The sequence below is a fragment of the Physeter macrocephalus genome, chromosome 6 (assembly GCF_002837175.3).
Source record: "Physeter macrocephalus isolate SW-GA chromosome 6, ASM283717v5, whole genome shotgun sequence".
Classification (NCBI taxonomy): Eukaryota; Metazoa; Chordata; class Mammalia; order Artiodactyla; family Physeteridae; genus Physeter; species Physeter macrocephalus.
The window spans coordinates 73,816,133-73,840,763 of record NC_041219.1 but is presented as its reverse complement, the minus strand read 5'-3'; the positions used below and the strand labels follow the sequence as shown (position 1 = coordinate 73,840,763).

General features: G+C 38.7%; 1 protein-coding gene across 6 annotated transcripts in view; it reads left to right on the top strand.

The window, feature by feature from the left end:
* ITPR2 (inositol 1,4,5-trisphosphate receptor type 2) overlaps positions 1–24,631 on the top strand; it is a 537,217-nt gene that overhangs the window by 231,798 nt on the left and 280,788 nt on the right. For all 6 annotated transcript variants that reach the window (XM_024129066.3, XM_028491109.2, XM_028491111.2 and 3 more), the window contains 2 exons: positions 24,053–24,142; positions 24,263–24,388. In XM_024129066.3, the coding sequence (XP_023984834.1) occupies positions 24,053–24,142; positions 24,263–24,388 (216 nt within the window). The remainder of the gene's footprint in view (positions 1–24,052; positions 24,143–24,262; positions 24,389–24,631) is intronic.

Here is a 24,631-nt window from a genome sequence, read left to right as displayed (position 1 = left end):
GTTATATCTTCTTCTTGGGTTGATCCCTTGATCATTATGTAGTGTCCTTCCTTGTCTCTTGTAACATTCTTTATTTTAAAGTCTATTTTATCTGATCTCAGTATTGCTACTCCAGCTTTCTTTTGATTTCCATTTGCATAGAATACCTTTTTCCATCCCCTCACTTTCAGTCTGTATGTGTCCCTACGTTTGATGTGGGTTTCTTGTAGACAGCATATATATGGGTCCTTTTTTTGTATCCATTCAGTAAGCCTGTGTCTTTTGGTTGGAACATTTAATCCATTCACGTTTAAGGTAATAATCGAAATGTATGTTCTTATGAACATTTTCTTAATTGTTTTGGGTTTGTTTTTGTAGGTCCTTTTGTTCTCTTGTGTTTCCCACTTAGGGAAGTTCCTTTAGCATTTGTGGTACAGCTGGTTTCGTGGTGCTGAATTCTCTTAGCTTTTGCTTGTCTGTAAAGCTTTTGATTTTGTCATCGAATCTGAGTGAGATCCTTGCTGGGTAGAGTAATCTTGGTTGTAGGTTCTTCCCTTTCACCACTTTAAGTATATTATGCCACTCCCTTCTGGCTTGTAGAGTTTTTGCTGATAAATCAGCTGTTAACCTTATGGGAGTTCCCTTCTATGTTATTTGTCATTTTTCCCTTGCTGCTTTCAATAATTTTTCTTTGTCTTTAATTTTTGGCAATTTGATTACTATGTGTTTCAGCCTGTTTCTCCTTGGGTTTATCCTGTATGGGACTCTCTGCGCTACCTGGACTTGGGTGGCTATTTCCTTTCCCATGTTAGGGATGTTTTCCACTAGAATCTCTTCAAATATTTTCTCTGGTCCTTTTTCTCTCTCTCCTCCTTCTGGGACCCTTATAATGTGAATGTTGTTGCGTTTAATGTTATCCCAGAGTTCTCTTAGGCTGTCTTCATTTCTTTTCATTCATTTTTCTTTATTCTGTTCCACAGCAGTGAATTCCACCATTCTGTCTTCCAGGTTACTTATCCGTTCTTCTGCCTCAGTTATTCTGCTATTGATTCCTTCTAGTGTAGTTTTCATTTCATTTATTGTGTTGTTCATCTCTGTTTGTTTGCTCTTTAGTTCTTCTGGGTCTTTGTTAAACACTTCTTTCATCTTTTCAATCTTTGCCTCCATTCTTTTTCTGAGGTCCTGGATCATCTTCACTATCATTATTCTGAATTCTTTTTCTGGAAGGTTGCCTATCTCCACTTCATTTAGTTTTTTTTCTGGGGTTTTATCTTGTTCCTTCATCTGGTACGTAGCCCTCTGCCTTTTCATCTTGTCTCTTTTTCTGTGAATGTCGTGTTTGTTCCACAGGCTGCAGGATTGTAGTTCTTCTTGCTTCTGTTGTCTGCCCTCTGGTGGTTGAGGCTATGTAAGAGGCTTGTGTTTGTACAGTTTTTTTCCTGTAATTGAGATCTAGTCTCATAGCATTGTGGTTAGAAAAGATAGTTGATAAGATGTCAGTTTTCTTAAATTTAACAAGGCTTGATTTGTGACCTAAGATATGATCCTGGAGAATGTTCCATGAGCACTTGAGAAGAAAGTTTATTGTGTTGTTTTTGGATGGAATGTCCTATAAATATCAATTAAGTCCATCTTGTTTAATGTCTCATTTAAAGCTTGTGTTTCCTTATTTATTTTCATTTTGGATGATCTGTCCATTGGTGAAAGAGGGGTGTAAAAGTCCCCTACTATGATTGTGTTACTGTCGATTTCCCCTTTTATGGCTGTTAGCAGTTGCATCATGTATTGAGGTGCTCCTATGTTTGGTGCATAAATATTTATAATCGTTATATCTTCTTCTTGGATTGATCCCTTGATCATTATGTAGTGTCCTTCTTTGTCTCTTGTGATAGTCTTTATTTTAAAGTCTATTTTGTCTGATATGAGAATTGCTGCTCCCACTTTGTTTTGATTTCCATTTGCATGGAATATCTTTTACCATCCCCTCACTTTCAGTCTGTGCATGTCCCTAGGTCTGAAGTGGGTCTGTTGTAGACAGCATATATAAGGGTCTTGTATTTGTATCCATTCAGCCAGGGTATATCTTTTGGTTGGTATTTAACCCATTTACGTTTTAGGTAGTTATTGATATGTATGTTCTTATTTCCATTTTGTTAGAGGTTTTGAGCTTGTTATTGTCGATCTCTAACTTCTCTTGTGTTTCCTGTGTAGAGAAGTTCCTTTACCATTTGTTGTAAAGCTCGTTTGGTGGTGCTGAATTCTCTTATTAGCTTTTGCTTGTCTGTAATGGTTTTAATTTCTGTCCAATCTGAATGAGATCCTTGCTGGGTAGAGTAATCTTGGTTGTAGTTTTTTCCCTTTCATCACTTTAAATATGTCCTGCCACTCCCTTCTGTTTTACAGAGTTTCTGCTGAAAGATCAGCTGTTAACCTTATGGGGATTCCCTTGCAATTTATTTGTTTTTCCATTGCTGCTTTTAATATTTTTTCTTTGTATTTAATTTTTGATAGTTGGATCAACATGTGTCTTGCCATGTTTCTCATTGCATTTATCCTGTATGGGACTCTCTGTGGTTCCTGGACTTGACTGACTGTTTCCTTTCCCATATTAGGGAAGTTTTCAAGTGTACTCTCTTCAGATATTTTCTCAGTCCCTTTTTTTTCCTCTTTTTCTTCCGGGACCCTTATAATTCGAATGTTGGTGTGTTTAATGTTGTCCCAGAGTCCTCTGAGACTGTCCTCAATTATTTTCATTCTTTTTTCTTTATTCTGCTCTGTGGTAGTTATTTCCACTATTTTATCTTCCAGGTCACTTTTCCGTTCTTCTGCCTCAGTTATTCTGCTATTGATCCCTTCTAGAGTATTTTTAATTTCTTTTTAATTTCATTTATTGTGTTGTTCATCATTGTTTGTTTTCTCTTTAGTTCTGCTAGTTCCTTATTAAGTGTTTCTTGTATTTTCTCCATTCTATTTCCAAGATTTTGGATCACCTTTACTATCATTATTCTGAATTCTTTTTCAGGTAGACTGCCTATTCCCTCTTCATTTGTTTGGTCTGGTGGGTTTTTACCTTGCTTCTTCATCTGCTGCATATTTCTCTGTCTTCTCATTTTGCCCAACTCACTGTGTTTGGGGTCTCCCTTTCACAGGCTGCAGGTTCGTAGTTGCCGTTGTTTTTGGTGTTTGTCCCCAGTGGGTAAGGTAGGTTCCATGGGTTGGGTAGGCTTCCTGATGGAGGGGCCTAGTGGCTGTGTTCTCATGGATGAGGCTGGATCCTGTGTTTCTCGTGGGCAAGACCATGTCCAGTGGTGTGTTTTGGGGTGTCTGTGAACTTAGTATGATTTTAGGTAGCCTCTGTGCTAATGGGTAGGGTTGTGTTCCTGTCTTGCTACTTGTTTGGCATGGGGTGTCCAGCACTGTAGCTTGCTGGTTGTTGAGTGGAGCTAGGTCGTAGCATTGAGTCGGAGATCTCTGGAAGAGTTCTTGCCGATTGATATTACGTGGATCCAAGAGGTCTCTGGTGGTCCAATGTCCTGAACTCGGCTCTCCCACCTCAGAGGCTCTGGTCTGATGCCCAAGCGGAGCACCAAGAGCCTGTTACCCACACGGCTCAGAAGAAAAGGGAGAAAAAAATAAATAAAGATAAAATAAAATAAAGTTATTAAAATTAAAAATTTAAAAACATATTATTAAAATGAAAAATAAAATAAGTACTTAAAGCAAAAAAATAAGAGAGTAGTGAAACCAATAACAAATCCACCAGTGATAACAAGGACTAAAAACTAAACTAAGATAAACATGTAAATCAGAAAATAGTCACATACAGCAAACCCCAAGTGTACAGTTGCTCCCAAAGTCTCCTGCCTCAGTTTTGGGATGATTCGTTGTCTATTCAGGTATTCCACAGATGCATGTACATCAAGTTGATTGTGGAGTTTTAATCCGCTGCTTCTGAGGCTGCTCGGAGAGATTTCCCTTTCTCTTCTTTGTTCGCACAGCTCCTGGGGTTCAGCTTTGGAATTGGCTCCGCCTCTGCGTGTACATCTCCACCCAGAGAGGACGGGGTTAAAGGGGTGGCTGATTAGGGGGCTGTGGCTCACTGAGGCTCACTCAGGAGAGAGGGATACAGAATGTGGGGCGAGCCTGTGGTGGCAGAGGCCAGCGTGACATTGCAACAGCCTGAGCTGCACCGTGCGTTCTCCCGGGGAAGAGGTCCCTGGATCACGGGACCCCGGCAGTGGCGGGCTGCACAGGCTTCCAGGAGGGGAGGTGTGTATAGTGACCTGTGCTTGCACACAGGCTTCTCGGTGGCTGCAGCAACAGTGTTAGCATTCCATGCCCATCTCTGGGGTCCAAGCTGATAGCAACGGCTCGTGCCCGTCTCTGGAGCTGTTTAGGTGGTGTTCTGAATCCCCTCTCCTCGTGCACCCTGAAATAGTGGTCTCGCCTCTTAGGCAGTTCTAGACTTTTTTCCGGACTCCCGGCTAGCTGTGGCACACTAGCCCCCTTCAGGCTGTGTTCATGCAGCCAACCCCAGTCCTCTCTTTGGGATCTGAGCTCCGAAGCCCGAGCCTCAGCTCCCAGGCCCCACCCACTCCGGCGGTGAGCAGACAAGCGTCTTAGGCTGGTGCCTGCTGGTTGGCAGCGATCCTCTGTGTGGGAATCTGTCTGCTTTGCCCTCTGCACCCCTGTTGCTGTGGTCTCCTCCGTGGCTCTGAAGCTTCCCCTCCACCCAGCCCTTGTCCCCGCCAGTGAAGGGGCTTCCTAGTGTGTGGAAGCTTTTCCTTCTTCACAGCTCTCTCCCAGAGGTGCAGGGTCTGTCCCTATTCTTTTGTCTCTGTTTTTTTTTTTTTCTTTTGCCATACCCAGGTACGCGGGGAGTTTCTTGCCTTTTGGGAAGTCTGAGTTCTTCTGCCAGCATTCAGTTGGTGTTCTGTAGGAGTTTTTCCACATCTAGATGTATTTCTGATGTATTTGTGGGGAGGAAGGTGATCTCCACGTCTTACTCCTCTGCCATCTTGAAGGTCCTCCTTAGCTCTTATTTTAATCTGCAGGATTATAAACTATTACTATTTAGAGAGGTTTACCTACCCCGAGTCTTTTGTTTCTTGGAATACCTAAAATATTTTGTAGTGCAGGGTGATGAGCAGGAGGTAATTAGTGGGAGGGGGAGGTAATTAAAGTCATCAAAATGCTAAAAAGTTCCAAAGGGAAATTCAGCAGTGGGTAACTACTTTCTACTTGTCTCAGTAGTAATTATCACTGATCTGCACAACAGTTTTGACTTAATCCTTTAGGAACTTTTTCTGTGATTTTATGTTGTAAGTTAGTAGAATGTAGAATTTCTAAAGCATTTTTTTTTTTTTGGTTAAGATAGAGTTCTTTCACAGTATATTTAAGAAGTAAGAGAAACTTAAACGTTTATTTAGTATTTGCTGTACACCAACTCTTATACCTGACACTGTCATGCATGGTATATCTTTTAAAATGTTACAACACACTTTGGAGATAGTTATAATAAAGATCACGTTTCTGAGCATGAATCAACTGAAATTCAGAAAACCCAAGGGTTTTCTCATTGTCAAGCAGCTCTATGTGATTTTAACTCAGGTGATAAGTTCAGGTGATAAGTTTGATGATAAGTTCCAGTCTCTTTAATGTAAAATTGCACTTTCTGATATAATACTTTGTTATTTAGAGATGTATTATGCGCGAAGTTAGAATAGCTCTTTCTTTTACAAATACATATTTTGTAAATATTCTAGAGGATAAAGGTAATGTTGCTTCCCCTTTCAGAACATTTCATTCTTTTATTTTAATAGAGAACAGCTCTAAACCTCAGCAAAATGCAGTATGTGTTTGTAAAAGTTTGCCCCCCAAAATCACCGAAGAGTAGAGGTGAGATGTTCCATGAAGGATGTTAGTCACTGGTCTGCAGTTTAAGTTCCCAGTCATGAGGGAAAGTGGAGAAAGAACCTCTTTTATAGTATATATCAATGGCTGTGGCTCACTGAGGCTCACTCAGGAGAGAGGGATACAGAATGTGGGGCGAGTCTGTGGTGGCAGAGGCCAGCGTGACATTGCAACAGCCTGAGCTGCACCGTGCGTTCTCCCGGGGAAGAGGTCCCTGGATCACGGGACCCCGGCAGTGGCGGGCTGCACAGGCTTCCAGGAGGGGAGGTGTGTATAGTGACCTGTGCTTGCACACAGGCTTCTCGGTGGCTGCAGCAACAGTGTTAGCATTCCATGCCCATCTCTGGGGTCCAAGCTGATAGCAACGGCTCGTGCCCGTCTCTGGAGCTGTTTAGGTGGTGTTCTGAATCCCCTCTCCTCGTGCACCCTGAAATAGTGGTCTCGCCTCTTAGGCAGTTCTAGACTTTTTTCCGGACTCCCGGCTAGCTGTGGCACACTAGCCCCCTTCAGGCTGTGTTCATGCAGCCAACCCCAGTCCTCTCTTTGGGATCTGAGCTCCGAAGCCCGAGCCTCAGCTCCCAGGCCCCACCCACTCCGGCGGTGAGCAGACAAGCGTCTTAGGCTGGTGCCTGCTGGTTGGCAGCGATCCTCTGTGTGGGAATCTGTCTGCTTTGCCCTCTGCACCCCTGTTGCTGTGGTCTCCTCCGTGGCTCTGAAGCTTCCCCTCCACCCAGCCCTTGTCCCCGCCAGTGTGGAAGCTTTTCCTCCTTCACAGCTCCCTCCCAGAGGTGTAGGGTCTGTCCCTATTCTTTTGTCTCTGTTTTTTTTTTTTCTTTTGCCATACCCAGGTACGCGGGGAGTTTCTTGCCTTTTGGGAATCCACCCAGCCCTTGTCCCCGCCAGTGAAGGGGCTTCCTAGTGTGTGGAAGCTTTTCCTTCTTCACAGCTCTCTCCCAGAGGTGCAGGGTCTGTCCCTATTCTTTTGTCTCTGTTTTTTTTTTTTTCTTTTGCCATACCCAGGTACGCGGGGAGTTTCTTGCCTTTTGGGAAGTCTGAGTTCTTCTGCCAGCATTCAGTTGGTGTTCTGTAGGAGTTTTTCCACATCTAGATGTATTTCTGATGTATTTGTGGGGAGGAAGGTGATCTCCACGTCTTACTCCTCTGCCATCTTGAAGGTCCTCCTTAGCTCTTATTTTAATCTGCAGGATTATAAACTATTACTATTTAGAGAGGTTTACCTACCCCGAGTCTTTTGTTTCTTGGAATACCTAAAATATTTTGTAGTGCAGGGTGATGAGCAGGAGGTAATTAGTGGGAGGGGGAGGTAATTAAAGTCATCAAAATGCTAAAAAGTTCCAAAGGGAAATTCAGCAGTGGGTAACTACTTTCTACTTGTCTCAGTAGTAATTATCACTGATCTGCACAACAGTTTTGACTTAATCCTTTAGGAACTTTTTCTGTGATTTTATGTTGTAAGTTAGTAGAATGTAGAATTTCTAAAGCATTTTTTTTTTTTTGGTTAAGATAGAGTTCTTTCACAGTATATTTAAGAAGTAAGAGAAACTTAAACGTTTATTTAGTATTTGCTGTACACCAACTCTTATAGCTGACACTGTCATGCATGGTATATCTTTTAAAATGTTACAACACACTTTGGAGATAGTTATAATAAAGATCACGTTTCTGAGCATGAATCAACTGAAATTCAGAAAACCCAAGGGTTTTCTCATTGTCAAGCAGCTCTATGTGATTTTAACTCAGGTGATAAGTTCAGGTGATAAGTTTGATGATAAGTTCCAGTCTCTTTAATGTAAAATTGCACTTTCTGATATAATACTTTGTTATTTAGAGATGTATTATGCGCGAAGTTAGAATAGCTCTTTCTTTTACAAATACATATTTTGTAAATATTCTAGAGGATAAAGGTAATGTTGCTTCCCCTTTCAGAACATTTCATTCTTTTATTTTAATAGAGAACAGCTCTAAACCTCAGCAAAATGCAGTATGTGTTTGTAAAAGTTTGCCCCCCAAAATCACCGAAGAGTAGAGGTGAGATGTTCCATGAAGGATGTTAGTCACTGGTCTGCAGTTTAAGTTCCCAGTCATGAGGGAAAGTGGAGAAAGAACCTCTTTTATAGTATATATCAATGGCATCCTCATAGCAGTTTAATAAACAGTTTGTATTGATGTGAGAAAGAAGATGAATAAGTCATCTGAGGATAGTCATCTTATTAAAGATAAAACTGCATTACATGTGGGCTATAAAACTGTTTTTCTAGGGACTTCAGATGAATACAAGTCAGTGAAGCTGAAATTTATTTATTTATTTGTTGACTTCAGGATTTATCAGTTCAGCAAATGGTAATAATTTTTGGTACTTAAAGCAGGAAGTGATTTAATACAAGGAATTAAATTTTTGAACAATCTGGAGGAATACAGTTTAGAGGCTGCCACTGGACTATTGATTTCAGTGTCAAACAATCATAGCTATGATTCAGAGGGGAAGAAGCTGCTTCGGCTAATGCCAACACTGCTGCTGCCACCACCACTGATTTGTACCTTAGAAGCCTGTGGCCAGATAACGGAACCCTCAGATCTATTGGGATTTTCTTTTCAGCCCTCATAGCCACAGGAAGATGGCCTTGAATGGATAGTGTATTAAGAGTATAGGTTTTAGAGTCTAAAGCTGTATACAGTCACTAACTGTATGTGTGACTTTGGGCAACTTATTTTAATTCTTTCAGTTTTATTCTCATTGTCTGTTCAATGGACTTAATAATGGTACTTAGCTCCTACGATTACTGTGAAGATTAAATGAGCAAACTCTGTGCATGTGGTGTGTCAGTTAATATGGCTTCAGTAGGAAAATATAAACAACAAGGTGACATATTATCTACTAACAAGTCAAGAAGTGAGACTCCAGTTTTAATTAATTTATTGTCTCAATGCAATCATCATGGACCAGTGACCTTACTTCTGAGACTGATCTTCTCATGGCTGCATCACGACAGCAGCATCCTAGACATCACAACACTGTCACAAAAGAATATCTGTGCTTTTCTAAGTCTCCTGTTTAGGAGCAAGTAAACCTTTCCCAGGCACCCCTTAGTAGATTCTATCTCATGTCTCCTTGGCCAAAGCAGGACCACATGTTTACCTCTAAACCAATGGACTATAAGATTAGCTTAAACTAAATAAAAGATGCTTTGCAGGCTAGGATACTCTCCTCTGAGTTACGTGGGGGAAGGATAAACAAAATCAAAATCTGCTGGCAAGAAGGAAGAAAGGATGTCGGTGTCTGCCAAAAGTCCACAGTCAGTGAATGCTTGTTATAATTATTATCGGTTTTCATGTGCAACACAGCGTGCTGTTTACTATGATGCATATAGAACTATGAAATCTTAAAAGATACTTGTTAAATTAAAAGATACTTGTAGGGTTATCAAGTCTATTTCCTATGTAGTATTTGTTCTCTCTCTAAATAGCTCACCTAAGTGAGATATTTCTTAAAATAAAACAAACGTCTGTGATGGGAAATTCAGTACCTCCTGAGGTAGAACATTCTTTTGAAATTAATGTATTGCTTAAGAAATAGAATAGTACCAATAAGAAGTCTCTGTGGTCCATCCCATATCCCAGAGGAAACCATTATAATGAGTTCATGTTAATAATTTCCTTGCTTTTCTTAACTGTTTTACCATGTATGTCTATATTTTTAAAACATTTAGCAAAATGAAAAGTATTTCACTTAGTCTGTTTTAGATATGTTTTGTCCTCCATCTTTGTTGTTGTATAGCAGTGACTTATTCATTTTCTCTAATATACATTATTACATTTTATGCACATGTTTATCTAGTAAACTGTTGATGGACATTTTATGTTCTTTACAGTTCTAATGTTTTAAAAGAAAATTTGCTACCAAAAGGAGCTTAAAAAACTTTTTAATGTCACCTGATGCGCATGTTTAAGCGTCCTTTCAGGATATATATTTAGGTGTTAATATCTGGTATGTTTACCTTTACCAAATAATGCCAGTTGTTTTCCAAAGACCAAATGATACTCCCTCCAGGGTATATAAGAGTTTCTGTGGTTCCCCATCCTGATGACTACTGATTTTCTCACTTTTCCATTTTTGATAATTGGGTGTGTTTGGTATATTATCCCTGTTGTGATTTTCATTTTGCTGGATTATATGAGGTTGAGCATGTTTTTATATGTTTATTGGACATTTCACTTCCTCTTCCAGTTTAGATTAAGCTAAATTCTATGTGCGCAGGTAGTTAGGTCCTACCAATTCATGTATAGCTACCTAAGGTTAAAAAACATTTTTGACATAAAGTCATGGTGATGCTATAATTCAAACTTGAACACTATCTTTTCATCTATTATTTCTTTTTTTCTTGCTTTATTGTGTTGGTAAGGTTTTCCAGTACAATGGTGAATAGATGTGGTGATAATGGGTATCCTTGTTTTGCTTCTGATTTTAAAGGGAATAATTTTAATATTTCACTATTGAATATATTTTTATGGTACTTTTGTTTTTTTGTAGATACCTTTTACCAGTTGAGGAAATTCCCCTCTGTTTTTCGTTTGCTAATTTCTACTATGGTTGTTGACTTCTATTAAATGTAGTTTATGCATCTATTAAGATTGTTATTTTTCTTTAATTATAATCTGCTAATTTTAATAACATGAATCATAAATAGAGCTGCTACCATAGTAACCCTGCATTCTAGAATAAGTGTATCTTGGTAATCTTTTTTACAGTGCTACATCCAGTTTGCTATTATTTTGTTCAGGATTTTACATCTTTCTTGTCAATGAGGTTGGCCTCTAATTTTCCTTTCTTGTACTGTTCCTGTCAATTGTTGGTATCAAGGTTAAACTAATTCTGTAACAAAGTGAGTTACACAATCTTCCCCTTTCTTTGTCTCTTCTGTGAATGTTTGCTAGAACTTTTCTAAATCTGCCTGGGCCTTGGATTTAGTTTGTGGGAAGACTTGATAACTAGTAATTAATTTTTAAAGGTTATAAATTCATTAAAATTTTCTATTTTGGGTCAACTTGTATATTTTTCTGGCTATATACTTTAGTTTTCAAATTTATTCATCTTATTTCATTATCTTTTTAAAAAAATAAATTTATTTATTTTTGGCTGCATTGTGTCTTCTTTGCTGCATGCAGGCTTTCTCTAGTTTCAATGAGTGGGGGCTACTCTTGGTTATGGTGCGCGGGCTTCTCATTGCAGTGGCTTCTCGTTGCAGAGCACAGGCTCTAGGCACCACAGGCTTTAGTAGTTGTGGCGCACGGGCTTAGTTGCTCTGTGGCATGTGGGATCTTCCCAGAGCAGGGATCAAACCCGTGTCCCCTGCATTGGCAGGCGGACTCCTGACCACTGTGCCACCAGGGAAGTCCCTCATTATCTTTTTAAATATCTGCTATATCTGTAGCTCATACCCCTTTTTCATTCTCTTCTTCTTTTCCCTTTAGGTTTCACTCTTTGTGTTGTACAATTCTATGGGTTTTGACAAATGCATAATGTCAGGTACAATCTCACCAGAGCTGGATATACTTTATTCATCTGTTTAACGAATCTATTTTTGGCTTTGTTGAGCTCCTGGGTTTGTTTGCTATTTTATTATATTTATCCTACTATACTATAGCCTTTTATGTTGACATACTTTTCAGACTTTTAAAAAATTTAATGATATAATTTCCTTCTAAGGAGCTGCATCCCACAGATTTTTGACAAATGGTATTTTTATTACTGTTCAATATTAGATATTTAAATAATTTCATTATGATTTCTTCTTTGGCCCAGTATAGTTTCTTGGAAATGAGTTTTTAAATTTCCAAATGCATTCTCAAAATTTGCCCTTGGGCTTCCCTGGTGGCGCAGTGGTTGCGCGTCCGCCTGCCGATGCAATTTGCCCTTTTTTTGGTTATTGAATTCTTAATTAACCTGTAGCAAGAGAATGTGGTTATGATGATATCAGTTATCCAAAATTTGTTGAGACAATTTTTGGTCTATTATATCTTCAGGTTTTAGAAATATTTAATGTGGGCTCAAGAAGAATGTGAATGCGTGTAAGGTTCCTTATATGTGATTAGTAAATCTAGTTTATTGTATTTAAATCATCTATCTAATCACAAATATTTTTGTTTTCTTGATGTATCAAAAATTGAGAGAAATTTGTTGACATTTCCCACTATAATGGTAGGTTTATCAGTTTCCCCTATAGTTCTATTAATCTCTATATGTTTTAAGCCTATTTTATTAGATGCCTATAAATTTAAAATTATTTTTAACTGGAAACAAAAACCTTTTATCAGTTGAGAGTTATTTTCTCCCACTTCTGATAATATTGTTCCATGTCTTCTGGCTGCCGTTGCTACTGTTGCGAAGTTTGCTGTGTGTTGAATAGTGGTGCTTTAATTCTGATTTTAAAACTGATTAAATGTTTGTTAACCTTATTATTGCCTCCATATCTATTAGTTTCCTTTTTATATTTTCCATACCTGCGACTTTATGCTGAATTTGAATAATTTCTCAGAGTCGTCTGAGTCGCTCTTCAGGCATGTCTTATTTGCAGTTCACTTTACCTCTTGACTTTTAATTTCAGCCATTATACTTTTTCACACCTGCAATTTGACTAAATAAATCTTTTTGGTCATTTTTGATCATCTTTTGTTGCTTGCTAATTTTTGTAATTCCATATGGCTATTTTATAGCCTGTATGTAATACTAATTCCATGTTTCATTGTATATTTGGTCATCTTTGATTATGAGCTCATATCTTTTATTAATAGACTTTGTTTTTAGAGCAGTTTTAGCTTTAGAGAAAAATTGCACAGAAAGTACAATGCCCTTATATCCTCTCCTCCCCCCCTTCAGTTTTCTGTTATTAACATCTTACATTAATTAATGTGGTACATTTGTTGCAATTGATGAGCCAGTATTGATACATTACTATTAACTAAGTTCATAATTTACTTTAGGTTTTGCTGTTTGTGCTGTATGATTCTGTGGGTTTTGACAAATGTGTAATGCTATGTACAGTATCATATAGAATAGTTTCATCGCCCTAAAATTCCTCTCTGCTCCACCTATTTGTCCCTCTCTTGTGAATCCCTGAGCCCCTGGGAACCCCTGAGGAACCCCTGATCTTTTTACTGTCTCATGTATAGTTTTGTTTTCTGCAGAATATAGGTAGAATCGTACCGTATATAGCTTTTTCAGACTGGCTTCTTTCATTTAGCAATATGCATTTGAGGTTTTTCTATGTCCTTTTGTAACTCGCTAGCACATTTCTTTTTATCGCTAAATAATACTCCATTGTCTGGATGTACTACAGTTTGTTTATCCTAATTCACCTATTGAAAGACCTCTTGATTGTTTCTAGTTTGGGGCCATTATGAGTAAAGCTGCTGTAAACATTCGGGTGTAGGTTTTGAGCTCACATTTTTTGGATTTAGGATTTGGGGGTTGAAAGACGGTATGTTTTCCTCCTTAGAGTATTTGTGATTACCTTGGCCTATGGCCAGGGGGCGCTGTGAGCCTGAGACCACATTGCTCCCTTCCCACACGGGTCTAATAGGCAGGAGTCTCCGCTTTAGCTCCTCAGACTTGACACTTGCTTAGAGCTGGCTTGTCTTTCTGGGTTGCAGTCCTGGTACTACTGGCATTTGCCTTCAGGGAAACTTACCATGTTGCCCTGAAGCTTGGAACTCTCTGATCTGGTTTCAAGTTACTTTTTTTCCATTGTAGATGGTGGGTGGGGTCTTTCAGAGTTGTCCTTCATTTCCAGTGAGGCCAGAAATGTACTTAAAATAGGTTCTGTATCTAGGATCTGGTGGTTTTCTAATAGGAAGGCCATTTGCAGTTTTAAGAGTGCTATTCTTGCAGAAGTCCTTGGGAATGTGTTTACTTAGATTGTAAGTAATTTTAAAAATGTATTATGAACTTAAATTCTTTGGAATATGTGAATTCCTCTGAAGTTTGTGTTTAATCCAGAGAAGATTTCATTTGCCTCATAGAGACACTTTGAGATACGACATTTTGTAAACATGTTAGACAAAGTTTTTGGCTTGGAACTTTTGGAGCCCTTTTATTAGTGGGAATTCTATCCCCAAATCTTGAGTGCAAGTGGGCTTGTCTTTGTATATAGGAGCTCAAGAGAGTTTTCTTCCTTTTTTGGCTTTGACCAAGCCAAGCCAAGACAGGTACCCCTTTGTTCTTCTATGGCCCACGTTTTTCCCTGGCTCGTCACTGTGGGTGTCTCCTTTAGGTATTCCTGGTCCTGAGGCAGGTTTGTGGTCAGACCTTCCATCTTCCTTGGGATTCAGGCTTTGCTTCTTTTCTGTTGTGTGTTTGAGACAAGTTAAAACTCAGTTGTTGGTTATCAGCTTGGGCTGATGCCCTCAGGGCCAACAAATGAGTCCATGCTTGATTACTGCTTGGAAATTTCATGTATTTTTCTGGTTTCTGGCCTCCATTTGCTTCCTTCTCTTTACTAAAAAGAGATAGTTTAAATATTTTATCTATCACTTCTGAATGTTGTGTAGTCAGAGGGGTTCCTCTGCACTTCTACTTCAACATTTTCCATTTTTGACAGTTCTTAAAAGTAGAAAACTGTATTTTGAGCTCATATATTTATCCTTGTAATGTCTGTTTACTGATGTTAGTATTGAGGCACTGTGGACCATATCTGAACCTACTCTACTTGATTTGCTGTCATTTTTCTCCAGAGAACAGCCCTTCTTTTGAATATTCTGCTTAAAGTACACTTTCACCCCTTCACCATCATGCTTCCTTGCCTTTGTACACACCTGAATTTCTCATTTCCCTTCTTAAAGTTTGATATCTAGAATCAAATCTAATATTTGAGCTATGGCTCTTGTCCTCAAAGCATGAACACACAGATTAACACACATAAAACAGTATGACAAATGTATGATTGAATACTGAACTGTGGTAGCACAGAAAAGGGAGAGGTCAGTGTGGGCCTGACTACTTGGAGAAGGCTTCAGTGTTTTGAGAGACTGGAGGATTTCGTTAGTTAGTGATTCAGGAATAATCACAAGAGAAGCAGAAATTCAACAGGAATAAGTTATTGGTATTTGAAGTGGCTGGGACATTGGGAGCCTTTGAAGATTTGGGGGAAGGATGGTTCAGCAGCACAAGAGACTAAAGGAGGGGACCAATTAAGGGCCTCTTGCCCAAATTCAGGTGTGAGGTTAGGTTAGCGTGAACTAGAGAAGCAGCAGTAGAAACGTATACAAGTAGGTGCATTGAGAAGCCAGGAGAATGGTACATTTATAATAGATTAATATAAGGAGAAAAAGTGAGAAACTACAAAGTTACTAATTGTACACAGCCAAATAATCTACACTATACAATGAACCAACTGCCAGAGATAGTGACAGTTTATTGTAAACAAGATGAAATATATCACAATATCAATGGAAACAACCAGTAGCAGGCAGCATGTACTCCGGCAGGCTAATCAGATAATAATCCTTTGTTGTGTAGTAAATCTTTACAAAGGCTCTAAACACAGGATGATTGGCATTGTTTTAAAACAGCTCATAATGGTCTTTGTGCCTGCTTAGATATCAGAAGACCAGATAGCATTAAAGTAAGTCTTACGTTTTAGTAATCAGAAAGGTTTCCAATAACATAAAAGTGTTTTTTTCCCTCAGTGGTAAACTCTGTGTACTTGGGGCAATAAATGTGAATTCATGATCCATTTACTAACACTAGCAAATCTCAGGAAAGCCAAAATTATCCCATTATTGAAGTTGATCTCATAGAAGCAGGGGGAGGACGGGGTGGATTTGGTCTTCTAGTAAGTCCATTGCGTCCCTAGTACCTATGAGCCTTATTACCTAGTATATCTTCCAGGGTTGCCCTTTATGCTCATTCACCTCTTAAGAGCTGAGAAGCAGGCCACATGGGCATGACAGGACACAAAGTTCCCACTCGTGTTAAATACGTTGGTTGTTGTTAATTTTTCTTCACAGTGATTGTGCTTCTGTGTCTGTGTATCTATATTTATTTGTCTCTGCATCTAGCTACCTACCTATATATGGTTGCCTGCTCCTTTTAAAAAAAATTATAGTCTTCAGTGACGTCTGATGTTTAAACCATCTATCTAGTTTTTACTTCAAGGACTAGTTTTTTCCTTTTCGGGGTTTCTGATTGATTCTTTTTCATATCTCTGCATTCTAGATTCATATCTGCCTGTTTTCACTTCATAACTTTTTTTTCTTTTAACGGGTGTGTGATGTAGGGGGCAGAATTAACTGGGAAGTGTCCCTGGGGGCTCACTCTGGGTTGCCTGGGCAACAAACTGGCTGTCTGCTTGCAGGGTGAGGTGGGGTGGTGTGAGGGGCAGGGCAACATGTTCTCTCCTAAGAGGCTGTGCACTAATTTGGCTTCTCATGGGACCTAAGGCTTCTGCCCCTCAGCAGGAGCATTCTCATTTCTGTGGGCCTCATAGCTTGTGTACCTGGTCAATTCCTACCAACAACAGGCACCTGAATCCAGACTGCCTGGTGCCCAGGACGATTTGTGTACGTCCATTGACCCGTTACTCTCGAACTTGCCCCGTGAGAAGTTGCTACGAGGTAGGGACAGCGGTGGTTACTCAGAAGTGTAGACCCAGACTGGTGTCCAGCGGAGCAGCCGTACCTCCCCAGGGGGTGATGGAAGGCTGGGCGCACACGCCTTCTCTTCTCTGCTGGCCCTTGGCTTGTAGTTCCCCCTTTCCCAGTAGAGCTCTCCCTTATCCCTGCCTAGTGATGCTATGGGGTCATCCCGAGCCGCAGTAACCACAGAGGGTCCACCTGGGGTGAGAGATGTTATTCCTCACTTTATCTCTATGATTATTTTAAACGTACTTATATTTCAAAGTCCTTTCAGATTATTTGATTGTTTGCATTTCACTGGGAATGATATAATCTCATTATTGATTTTTTTGTTGTCTTTCTTAGCATTAACTTTCCTCACAGGTATTTGAATTTTAGTTTGTTGATTTATCTTACTGAGAGAATGAATTCCTTCCTTCCTTCCCTCCCTCCCCCTTTCCTTCCCTCTTTTGCTTTTTCTCTGCTTCTCTCTCAGCAACCCTTCTGTGTCTGATGGTTTTTCTCTTACCTCCACATCTCATTACTCTTTAAAAGCAAAACCCGGTTTCCATTCTTTGCCAACCACTTCTGATCTTTTTTCTTTGATGAAGCAAACAGGCAAGGAGGCTGATCCCTCTAGAAAGATATCTTGAAAGAAAATGGTGCTTTCCCCAGTGTTAGTACTTTGATTCTGCACAGCAGGGAAATAGTTCTATATAGACTTGGTTTCTTCAGCAAAACTTGTGATTGACTAACTGACTCTTGGCAAAAGTAACTGGTGGAATGTCTAACCTTCACCGCTTGGTTCAGAAAGACTACATGAGTTTCAGACAGAATATTCCTACAGGATCTGGACCAATGAGGGACACTGTGATAACTGCATAGAGAACTTTTATCCATTCATTTGGGAGCGTGCTTTCCTGAATTTTCCTTTTATGGCATTTGTTTTCTTGTCTTCACTTTCTGTTTTTGCCCTCAACCTCCTTGTATATTTATTTTACTTGTTTATATCACATTACATATCTCTGTCCTTTATGTCTGCGCTGATGTTGCTGAAGGCGATTGCTACACATGAGTGTCACTTAACGTCCTTTCACAAGACATGCATCTGAAAACTAATTTTTGGCTTTGAGTCAAATGCTACTTATACATATTCTCATTCTATTTGGTTGTAATGCAAATTCTTAAATGTAATGCTTATATCTCCTGAGTTTGTTTCTTCCAATTACTTCCAGGATAAGAATCTTTTTCCCTCTTGTCTTCTGACCTACATTTAAAATTAATGCCGTTTTAGCATAAACTTATTATTTCCTTTCATGTTATAGAGGACAGTTGCTATTTTATCCATTTTTTTCACTTTGCCATTTGTTCTCAATTTCATATAAGTTGGTAGCGTGGATTCTAACTTCCTATATGTTTTTTTCCTCAACGAGTGGCTTGCAAGGAAATTATAGAAGTTGATTCATTCAAATCAGAGCCACCTGTGTCATTGGGCCAGGCAGCAGCGTTTCCTTAATGATTGCTTGCTGAAGAGGGAGTCGAAGAGAAGGTGCTGATTTCTTCCCCTCACCTTCTGTACATCCAGCCCCCTCTCACAGTCACATTGGGGTGTGCTCTGAGGTGACTGTGACTAAGAATGCTTTCTTCACGTAACATCAGGTACCAGACATAGTCTGTAAGGGCTCTATTTATATCACTGTTTTCATTTCCTGCACAGTGCTTTGTTAGTCTTTGTCACCCTGCTGACTAAAGGGTTGCCTATCCTTTCTAATTTCATATAATACTGGTGAGGAGCATATTAAAAAGTATCATATAATGTAAATAAAGTATTATAGAAAGTATTATAGAAAAAAGTACTGTACATTGCTGTGCTATAGTGGGTTCCTGTTGTACTCCTATGAAAGCAGCTATTAGTTTGCATCGAACATACCTATCATCAGTACATTCCCTTTTTTCTGGAATATGTCTGTAAGCAAAGAGAATGCTTTCCAGTGGTACATCCTTTTTTGGTTACTTATTTATCAGAGATATAGATAGTCAAAGAGATTTGGGGTATTTTCTAGGACATCTGACTAAACATCATCAAATACTCATTAAAATGGCATCAAATGCATCTGAATATGCCATGTTCGTATTTGTCTTAGGACACAGGGAAGGAAAACAGGGTTGGAGTAAGACTAAGAATATGCATTTACCCTCTAGAAGAGCAGGGATTTGTGCCTAGGTTGAGGGAAATCTGGAGGGACGTTATCGGCCAGTGTTGGTGGACACAGCCTCTTCCTTGCACTGTGGATCTTGGACCAAGTCTTCAAGCAGCCTTAGGTGCCAGCCAGGGAAGCAGAAATGACCATGACCCCATGATGGTCTGAATGAGCTTTACAGGCAAGGTCAGATAAGTAGATCTAGGCTGATGTTAGGGTTCCTGCATCCCCCTGGATATCATCCCGAATGGGTGGTATATGATATTAGTCTTAGGTGGGAGGGAGAGAAAATACCTCATCCTCCCACAGTGAGGCTATCATTCAGTTGTCTGAAGGAGGTGCTATTTACTAGGAAGAGCTTCAACTAAATTATCATATGGTTGGTCAGTCAAGTATAAAAGACTGAGTAGTAGGTTTTTTGTGTGTGTTTCGGAGGGAGGTGGGAAGGGAAAAGGATGGCATTTGACATCTGAAGTTGGGAGGAGGGTGATTGGTAAATGATGCCACTGATTCAGTTAAATAGTGGGTACGGGAAGAGAAGGCTAGGAATCCAGACGGTGAGCAGAATGCTTTGCAGTCTTGCTGACTTGATGACATTGCTGAGGAAGGACACCTGTCACTTCACTGGGATGGGGACAAAGAGAAGACATGCACTGAACTATTTTTTTTAATAGATCTTTATTGGAGTATAATTGCTTCACAATACTGTGTTAGTTTCTGTTGCACAACAAAGCGAGTCAGCCATATGCATACACATGTCCCCATATCCCTTCCCTCTTGCGTCTCCCTCCTACCCTCCCTATCCCACCCCTCTAGGTGGTCACAAAGCACCGAGCTGATCTCCCTGTGCTATGCGGCTGCTTCCCACCAGCCAACTATTTTACATTCGGTAGTGTATATATGTCCATGCCACTCTCACTTCACCCCAGCTTCGCCCTCCCACCCCATGTCCTCAAGACCATTTTCTATGTCTGCCTCTTTATTCCTGACCTGCAACTAGGTTCATCAGTACCACTTTTTTTTTTTTTTTTTTAGATTCCATATGTATGCGTTAGCATACGGTATTTGTTTTTCTCTTTGACTTACTTCACTCTGTATGACAGACTCTAGGTCCATCCACCTCACTACAAATAACTCAATTTCTTTTCTTTTTACGGCTGAGTAATATTCCATTGTATATTGTTTATATGTGTGCCACATCTTCATCCATTCATCTGTCGATGGAGGTTTAGGTTGGTTCCATGTCCTGGCTATTGTAAATATGCACTGAGCTATTTTAATCACAGCTGTAGTAGATGCAGGAAGTTCTACATTGTAGGATTTGGAAAGTTCCTTTTTTTAAAAAAAAAAGTTTGCCTTTGTTTAAGTTAAGGAGCCAGATCCTCATTAATTTGTGCCCATGTTTAGTTCACCATATGGTTCATACAATATTATTTTCTTATATTATTTTTGCTATTGATCTAAAAGGCGTTTCCATGGCTGAAGCAAAATAAATTTGAGAGCAACGCTGTGTTCAGAACCACTATTTGTTTAGGTATTCACTCTGAGTCTGTCTAGATCCATGCAACCATCTAATTTCTAGATTATTCCCTAAATTTCTAGGCCCTTCTAGACTATCCTTGCTATGTTGTTTCTGAATGTATTGCTTTATGTTGCAGTATATACTCTGCAATTAAAAATCTAGCCACCTCAATAAAATCACTTAACTAAGTGGTTCCCATATTCCCCTAGAGGAAATCAATTCAAGTTCTTCCAGATGATTGAAAACAATTACAATAAAGTGCAAGTATTTTTTGAGTTCCATATTTATTCTTCATCACTGCTGTCAAAAGGATAGTATGGATATTTACTCTAAGCATGGCATTGTTCTCAGTGTTACACATTTTTTTTTTCCTGAGTCTGCTCAGCTCTGGGATGCTGCATAAATTATAATTCTACATTTTACACATAACTAATATTTTGTCATGATAAAGCCAGGGCTTTGTAGATTTGGGCACTGATGTAGGCCCAAATTTGCATAGGATATAAAAAATATAATTAATATCTTCCCTTTCTGGAGGAGAACTCTCAGAACATCTTTACTTAGAGAATTTTGGCATCAACATAAGAAAACAAAACCTCACTGTAGTTATATAGTTTACATATTTCCTAAATTCCCCCAGTCTCTGTTTTGGGATCTTCCAGATGTTCTGTGGGTTAATATTTTTGTTTGGTTTAATTACATTGAATTATTTTCTGAAATTAAAGGGGGCCGTTTATTGAATTCTCCAGCATTGCCTCCTTTTGTTGACTGCTGGCAATTTTAAATTAAAATAATTTTTCTTCATCATTCCCATACTTAGAAAGTTTAGCATTGTCTATATCCTCCCTTGGGCAGAACTAGAGAACCTAACTTTTTGTAATGTAGTACACCTTCCCTGAGATTACTCTTCTTAAAACAAGACAGTTGCCTTTTTTTTCAGGCCATTGTTTGAAAAATAGACTTAAATATATCTGCCAAAGCTTTGCCTGTATTTCTGACTGATTTTTTTTTAAGTTGACATATGTCAGAAAGATCTCCTTTCCACCTTAGGAACTTTGTCAGTCTTTAGACTTGGTAACATCTTAATCCTGGCTTGGAATACGAAGTTGGTTTTCTTTAATATTTCTTCTCTTCCAGAAAAAAAATGAATATGGCCTTTTAAAATTCAGCCTTCACCTTTGTGATCAGAAGAAGGAAATTTAATTTTTTTCTAGCTTTGCAATTTCTATTTCTCATCAATAAATTATTTTTGCCATCAAATAGAAACGCTGTTTGTCTCATGCTCTGACCTCCAGCCTCTTCCGTCTAAACAGTTTATATTTACATGAGCCACTTGGGCCCCTTCCCTCTTCTACACTGGCTTCACTTACATATATAGTTTTACATTTTCTTCTACAACTTTTTCAGATTCACTTAGTGTTTACTGTCTTGTAGGCAATATCTCCCATTCTTTTTTCTCTTTTATTTACCTGGGGTGGAGATTGGATTGCTTTCATTTCTTTCCTAGGATTTATTAGCATAGATGACACAACCCTGGAAGGAAACAGTAACAGTTTGAATACTTGCAGTGTTTTTATTCTTTACTCTTTACAGTTCCAGTTCCATTGAGTGAAAGAGTTAAGGTGGTCAGAAAATCTTGGAGAGTATCCTGTCATAGTAAAACAAAGTGAGATTTAAAGGAAATGGTAGTGAGCCATAGAATCAGATGCTAAAGACAGTTTTAGTAATTGACTCATTGACACATAAAAGAATTTTAACACAGTAGATTATTCTTTTGAGGAATTTAGTGGGGGTAGTAATCTGAGATGCAAGACTACTTCCCAGAATGGGCGGTATCACAGAAAGTGCTTGGTTGGCCTCAACTTGGCCATATTTACAGAGAGTTCAGAAAGAATCGGTAGAGGATAGAAATTGTTCATGCACAAGAAGCAGAGATGAAGCAGAGAGAAGAGGCAGGGGGAGATGGAATTTAAAAATCCGTGCTTCAAAAGTTCTTTTTCTCTGAGACATAGCAGGGAAGGTAGACGGTTTTCTAGATGATACTGGACATTTTCAGATGGAGAAGAGGCAATGTCATGTAGGGGAATTTCCTTATGCTCAGTAAAATGGGAGAAGAGTTACTTGCTAAATGGAGTTCAGATTGGGAGCCTCCATCTTGGACAATATTTGCCTGGAGAGAAGTCAAAGAGGAGCCCGGAGCTTACTGAGCAGTGGTGATGGCACCGCATGGACCAAGTCACTCGCCTGCTTGAAGCCTTCCATCAGAATTCTTTGCCTAGCAAAGAAAATATATATTTTTTTCTTTCTTGGTTTGCATTAATTTTGTGATTTTTCATGGAACACAGTAGGAAAAACAGGGACAAATAAAATTTATCAATTGGCTTCATATATTTTTTACTTTTTCCTGAACTTAGATTGGAGTCCCCTTTAACTGTGAGTCCAACACCTTCAATGTAGTCAGGGCTTTAGGGTGTTTTTTAACCCATGTTGAACTTGACATTCGTCCCAAGTGCAATTTTGTACCTGCTGTAAATCAGGGAGGTGGTCAGGCCCCACTCCATCTAATTGTCCACTTTTGCAACATGCTTTGTCAGTTCTTGTCATTTTCTACACACTGTTGTGCTTTTCTTTCTACAGTGTCTTTGGCTAAGGTGACTTCTTTGCCTAACAAGTGTCCCCCTGTCCTTCCACACCTCTCTCATACTTAACTAAGTAGTTTTCATCTTTCAAGACCTTAGCTTAAATTTCCCCTCCTTCATAAAGCTGTCTAAAGCTATAACTAGCCTCTGTCTCTCTCTTTGAATAGTGAATTCTGCTCAGTTCAAATCTTTATTTTCGTATTTCTCTGTTTTCTTAGGCAAACTGTAATTTTCTTGTGGGAAGGACCATATCTTTTATTTCTTTTATATCTATTCACCATTGCCTAGTACGAGAAATGTATTGTCTTTTTTTTTCAGAATCTACTGTTTTATTTATTTATTTTTAAACATTTTTATTGGAAGTATTAAGTCTTAATAAATGTTCAGGTATTAAATTGTTTGTAAGTGATGTTTTATTTTCATATGGTGACTCCAATAGTTGATATTTAAAATATGTAACTCCCTGTATTTGTTTTTTTAATTGTACTGCTACAGATAATGGTTGTTATAATGAAATGCTTTCGGTGTTTCAAGTCCTCTTAATAAGCTTTATTAATTTAGTAATTTAAAATATTATTTTTAAATAAAGAAAAATTTTTTTTCATTTTCATGATTCTGTACATGGTTGGTTGGCCCCCAGTCATGACTCTTAAGGATGTCATGGTAACCTGTCAGAGAATTCTTGGGTTAAGGTGTTTTTTCCTCCCATCCCTGAAGTGTTTTAACATGTCATGTTATGATATGCTCCTTCAGTCTTTTTTTTTTTCCCTGAAGTTCATCCCTGATAATAAAATTATGCCTCCTATGCCCTGGATTTTTACTATTCCTTTTCCTATAGGCAATATAAAGTCATGATATGTCTGATACATTTAGCATAAGGAAATAGACTGATATTGTTATCTGTAATACCCTTTCCTTTTAAACTTAACTCATTAATTATTAGTAATGCCATAGATCTTGTAATTGGTTGTTGTTGGGAAGTGGTCATTTGCATGACTCATTTAAGCCAAGGAGCTTTTTATGGGATAAAAAATAGCAAGGAAACATTTAAGTTGAATAATAAATTCATCACAAAATAATTACAAGAAGTATTTCTCATTTATTACAAAATAAATAAATTTATTACAAAGATATATAGGGCATAACATACATCTTTGTGTTTATTTTAGGACTCAAACATTTTAAGTCCAGTGCAAGATGGAACAAAGAAACCTCAGATTGACAGCAATAAGAGCAACAACTACTGGATTGTAAAGGAGGTCAGCAGATGTGAAATATTTCTATATGAGTTTATACTGGCATGGCAAAGAAGTTTTGTTCATTTATTATATTTAATATTGTATTTGTTATATTTAATGCTTTTCTTCTTCTTTGGAAAGATTTTGATTAGGCTAAGTAAACTCTGTGTACAGAATAAAAAGTGTCGGAATCAACATCAACGATTACTGAAAAATATGGGAGCCCATTCAGTGGTGTTAGACCTGCTGCAGATACCCTATGAAAAGGTAAGTTCTTAGGTACTGTTTTCCTTTTTAAATTTTCATATAATTTCAATATAGCAAAGTTACAAAGAATTTTTTTCCTGAACTTTTTTCAGATAAGTTGCCAACCTGATGTCCTACCACCCCTGAGCCCTTTAGTGTTTATTCCCTACAAGCATAACCAAGTAACAACCTTCCAGATCGGGAAAGAGCATCCCACTCTACTGCTGCCTAATCCTCACATGCCATTCACATTTCTCCCATCAT